A 5,747-nucleotide genomic window follows, 5' to 3' on the forward strand; every position below is an offset into this window, starting at 1 on the left:
TTTGGTAGACTTCAGGGGCAAAGCTGACTCCAAATGGCAGACACAGCCAGTGCTATCTGTCTATGGGTGTGTTGAAGGTTGTGAGGGAGGATGAAACTTCATCCAGCTTGATTTGCATAAATCCATTTTTTCATTTTGCATCCAGCGTAGAAAGGAGAGTAGCACCACTTTTTACTGCAATTTCCTCTATCGTCTTCATGGGATAGTGTTCCCTTCGAATAGCTTTGTTCGGGTCCGATGGGTTCAAGCACACTCGAACTTTGTCTCCTCGTAAAGCAAATCATACTACTGACCCACTCAGCAGACTCCTCTACTTTTTAAATATGACCTTGAAGTTCCGAGTCTTTCAATTCTAAGATTATCTTGTCTATAAGGGCTGCTGGTTGTCTCGTTGGAGCGGGAACATCTTTTGCACCTGGATTCAGTTTTATTTGGTATTCCCCCGAGCAAAGTGCCATTTATGTTCCATCTATCTTGGGAAAATCTGTTATCAATACGTCAGAATCAGAGGAAAGGCGTGTCAAGAGTCCAAGTTTCTCAGCAGCCTCACCAGAGATCACATTTTCTTGCTTCAGATTCACTATTTCAAATCTCTCTTGAGTATTAATATAATTGTGAATGACTTTCAAGGCGGTGGTACCTACATGTCTAATGTAGTGGTTAGAATACGTTCACGGACTCGTTTTGAATCTGTGAGTTCAGCTCTTGGTGTGAAATTTCTTGAAACGAGTCGACTGTTAGAGTGTTACACTTTGCTCCAGTGTCTATGTTGACCTCTAACTCCAGATTTCAGACTTTCAATTTCTGGGTCAACTCGACAGTTCTCTTTTGCTTTTTGTAGTGTTGTATAGATTGCTAAAACTTCATCACTTGAAGGGCTTTCGTCCTACTCTTCTGTTTCTAGAAGCTTGGTGTCTCGAATTCTCTTCCTACGAACTCGAGCCCAGTAACTTACTTTGTTACAGTATGAGCACGTGTTGACAGTTGAAGGTCATCTCCCTTTCGTATGAGTGTGCTCGAAGCCACAGCGTTTGCACTCACCGGAATATGACGATTGTCTAGCTGCAAAACTTTTGTTAGACTTAGATCTCTATGATTCTGTGACTGCTTGAATTGCTTTGCTTTGAGCTCATGGATCTGGCTATGTGAACATGAAGATAAAATCAAATCTTCCTCCTGACCGAGAACCATCAATCCTTTTCTTAAAGTCTGATACTGCTGACCATTGCTAATTGCTTGGCTAGTGATAGTTATTCCTCTCTATCTACCAATTTTTCCTGATCTTTGCTGTCTACCACCCCATCAATTATGCAAATCACAAATATGTCATCAGAGTCAGTATAGTCGTACTCCATTACTATCAACACGAGATCTGCCATAAACATATTAAAACTTCTCCAGGCCGCTATTTTCTTTTGCGTAGGTTGTGCCTAGCTATCCTTTTATTATTCCTTGGTCTCACGTAAGCCTAAAATTGTGCTAATAATTTTGAAGGACCATCTTTATTTTCTTTCTTTCAGATTAACGTCCTATACACTTCCCGGCCTTGAGAACATCCATGTTCCAAGCCAACCGTTTTGGCGTAAGAGTGGACAAGAGCCCAGTGAACACAAATTCTGTGTGGTCCTTAAATCCGGTGAATTCTATGTAGAGATCTGGTGCACCCCAGTCTAGTACCGGGTGTTCAAAGTTAAAACTGGCCATTGTGCTACCACTTCTGACACCATGTAATGTAGGTCGCCTAGATTTAGGATTGAGGTCTAAGTTCTAAGGCTAACCTGATTTATGTTGTGATGAGGTTGGTTGTGTATCTTGCACGCTGTTAGGAGAAGTGCCAGACCAGTGTGAAGTGGCGGAAGAACTCATCCAGTTCCGGGTCAGTCTTCGTATTAATGTCTATTCGCACTTTGCAAAAGGTAATTAATTTACATTAAAGTTTAATTTCAACACTCTTCACTTTGTATTGTGGCGTAATTTTTTAAGGAGATGTCACGCTATGAGTTTACAAAGGCTATGGCTGCACCCACAAATGGTTTATATAACTGCTTTGTCTTTGATTATTTATTATAGGCCAAATTTTTTGTGTGGGCACACGATACGAATTATTATAAGACTAGAGGGAGCCATATTTGCATTCCCACAATGGGTGGTCGCATTGGTGAATGGTCTCGAGGATTGCAGTGTTGGCATACACTTCCGTTTATTTGCCAGACACGTGTCAAATATGGTAAGATGATCATCTTCATCATCATCATCATCATCATCATCATCATCATCATCATCAACAACAACAGCAGTATCACTGTCATCATCACCATCATCATCATCATCATCATCAAATCATATCATTAGTATTATAATCATCACCATATTATCATCTTGATAGTCATCATTATTGTCATCGTCGTAATCACCATCATCACATCATCTTCATCAATCATCATCATTCCATCTTCGTCATCATCGCTGTTGATGTCTTTGTCATCGTCATTTGATAGCTTTATAATCAGTTGTCCAAGCTCCTCTCTCATCTTTCTATTTTTTCACTTTCTAACCATCCGTTCATTACTCCTCAGCTGCCTCTCTCTTCTCCTGTCAAATATTTCCAAAGTTCACGGTCTTTTGTTGTGGATGCTTATGTCAGAAAATTCTCCTTTGATTTTAGTTATTGATGATTGTGGGGGCATTATAAGCCTTTATTTAGGACAGGCTTCGAATTGACGTGGTTGGTCTGTCCTTGTAATTTTTTATGTCCAGATGGGTTCAAAATGAATTCAGGGCTTTATTATCTGGCCAATTTTCATCTTTTTTTTTCTTTTTTTTGAGAATGTGTCTTTGGTTGTGGTTATAATGGGTTCTTAGTTAGCACAACATTGAAAGTCTATATACAAGTGTCCAAAAAGTTGCAATCTTGCCTCTGGGATTTGAATAGGTTGTAGTCCTTCATTGCACTTTTCGTAAAGTGTTTTGTTGCTCATTTTGGTAGGGTGCCGGACATTCAAGACTCTATTAAGCTGTTTTCTGTGAAAACAGTTTTGCGTTTTTTTTTGTTTTGTTTTGTTTTGTTTTGTTTTTTTTGTTTTGTTTTTTTTTTTTTTTTTTTTTTTTTTTTTTTTTTTTTTTTTGTTTGTTTGTTTGTTTGTTGTTTTTTTATTTATTTATTGGGGGGGGGGGGTTGGGGCGGTTTTTTGTTGTTCTTCTTCTTCTTCAGTTCCTGGTTAGTTGTACATGAGTATTGGTTTTATAAGGGTTGTTTATAATTTAATTTCAATTTTTTTTTTCATTTTATCATTCTCTATCATTACGTTTAATAAAACAGAAATACGCACATCTGCTAAAGCATTTTCTGGTATTTTACAAGCAAAACCTGTGCTTTACCAATGTTGGTAAAATATTCTTTCATTTTTGAGGCACCGATTATTTTGGTCGTTATCCATCTAACACTTTTAAAGAATTTGGATAATCTAACTTCAACTTCTAGAGCTACGCCTTCCATAATCCTGAAGAATAATTGATTATCTGTCAAAATCAACGAAATACAAGATATACATTTTTCTGAGGAGGTTACTCTGTCCACCGAGATAGATAGATAGATCGATAGATAGATAGATAGATAGATAGATAGATAGATAGATAGATAGATAGATAGATAGATAGATAGATAGATAGATAGATAGATAGATAGATCGATAGATAGATAGAGAGATAGATAGATAAATAGATAGATAGATAGATAGATAGATAGATAGATAGATCGATAGATAGATAGATAGATAGATAGAGATAGATAGATAGATAGATAGATAGAGATAGATAGATAGATAGATAAATAGATAAATAGATAGATAGTGAGATAGAGAGATAGATAGATGAATAGGTAGATAGATAGAGAGAGAGAGATAGATAGATAGATAGATAGATAGATAGATAGATAGATAGATAGATAGATAGATAGATAGATAGATGATAGATATATAGATAGATAGATAGATAAAAAGGTAGATAAATAGATAGATAGAGAGATAGATAGATAGATAGATAGATAGATAGATAGATAGATAGATAGATAGATAGATAGATAGATAGATAGATAAATAGAGAGAGAGATAGAGAGATAGAGAGAGGATGAGATAGATAGATAGATATATAGATAGATAGATAGATAGATAGATATTGAATTTGTTTTGTTGTTTTTATTGTGGATACGTCCGAGTATCGGCAGTGCTCATCTTCTCACTGGATAAAACAGCACTCATGCATTTAGATCGTTTTATTTTATACATTTTTCGTCTCGATTTTGAAATGAACCCGTTAGAAAATTGTCGACATGTCTCGACATTTGGAGGGGATGACACGATTTAATTACAGAGAGGCTCTGCGAATGTATTGACCATCTAACCTTTATCTACCTCCATTTGTGCCTCCTTTTTTTCTTTTTTTTTTTCTTTTCTTTTTCTTTTATTTTTTAAATTTTTTTGTTTGTTTTTTAGGTTTTCTTTTTGGGCGGGGCTGGGTGGTTAGGGTTGTTTTCTTGTTTATCGGTTGTTTTGTTTTTTGTTGTTGTTGTTGTTTATTTGCTTGTTTATTTCTGTTTTGTTTTGATTTGTTTTAATTTTGGTTTCGTTTTGGCTTATTTGTTTGTTGTTTGTAGCTGGTCTTTTTTTTTCTTTTTTTTTTTAAGAGGGGGGGGGGGGGTTACGTGAGTTTTATATTTCCTTTTTTATTTAGTTTTTGTCTTTGTTTTGTTTTGACTTTAAAGGAAGCTCTTCAATATGTCATTGTATTCATTCGATTTTAATTTCTCGCCTTAACAATTTATTCTCATTTGTATTTAAGTCATCATAATCATCATCTGCATAATCTTCATCCTCATTATCATCACCATCATCATTATCATCACCATCATCATCATCATCATCATCACCATCATCATCATCATCGTCATCATCACCGTTATCATTATCGAGGTCGCCGTCGTCATTTTTAGACATAGCTAAAGCTGTCACAGAACGCCGCCGTTCGTCCTCACGGGATGTAGAAGATCCACCGCACTGCATGATGCGTTATATTTGATTATGCCGTAGTTCTAAAGAGACTTTGATTTGTCTGTACATTCATGTATCAAAAGTTATCCACATTAACTTTTATCTTTCTTTTTTTTTTTTCAGATCTGTATTTATTAGGTGGATAGGGCGTTGCTTACGTTGGTCGTTTACTCAAGATTGGAATCATATTGATCTATGTTTGGGCTTCTTATTTTTTTTTTTTTTTTTTTTTTTTTTTTTTTTTTTTGTTTCTTCCATACTCTGAGTCATGGTGACTCACTCCTACCCAAAAGGTTTGATAATTTCGAGTTTTGTTGACCATAATGAATAAATCTTACACTCCTTCCTTCTTTGTTCCTATTAAAATACGGATTAAATAAATATATAATAGTGATATCTGACCGATGGATGATGTGTTGTCCAATTTATGGTGTTTTATTCCTTTCAATATTACCAACGTGAACTTATTTGCAGGCCTGTTGACTTAAATTGTTATGGGCTCGTTGCTGTAATGGAAATACACGTACTCTCAAATCAACGCAAAATATTGTCCATTACAACATTGTTAAATCGTACCCATAACGGCGTCCGTTTATTAGTCCTGCAAATAATATGTGAACCGAGAATTTTTCCATTTTGAATTTTTAAATTTACTTATTAGGTGAATGCGGTTATCACAGATTCTGTCCCTTAGTTGTAACC

At 35.6% G+C, this 5,747-nt stretch overlaps 1 protein-coding gene across 1 annotated transcript in view; it reads left to right on the top strand.

Annotated features, from left to right (window-relative positions):
- Positions 1-5,529, top strand: part of LOC144976216 (snaclec B7-like) — a 20,583-nt gene extending 15,054 nt beyond the window's left edge. Inside the window, exons 6-7 of the mRNA XM_078920399.1 lie at positions 2,071-2,227; positions 5,169-5,529. Coding sequence (XP_078776525.1) covers positions 2,071-2,227; positions 5,169-5,191 — 180 coding nt within the window. The 3' untranslated portion in view covers positions 5,192-5,529. The remainder of the gene's footprint in view (positions 1-2,070; positions 2,228-5,168) is intronic.
- Positions 5,530-5,747: the final 218 nt, after the last annotated feature.

Source organism: Berghia stephanieae, chromosome 7 (genome assembly GCF_034508935.2).
Source record: "Berghia stephanieae isolate SIO BIC M18660-M18661 chromosome 7, UCSD_Bste_1.3, whole genome shotgun sequence".
In the NCBI taxonomy this organism is placed as follows: domain Eukaryota; kingdom Metazoa; phylum Mollusca; class Gastropoda; order Nudibranchia; family Aeolidiidae; genus Berghia; species Berghia stephanieae.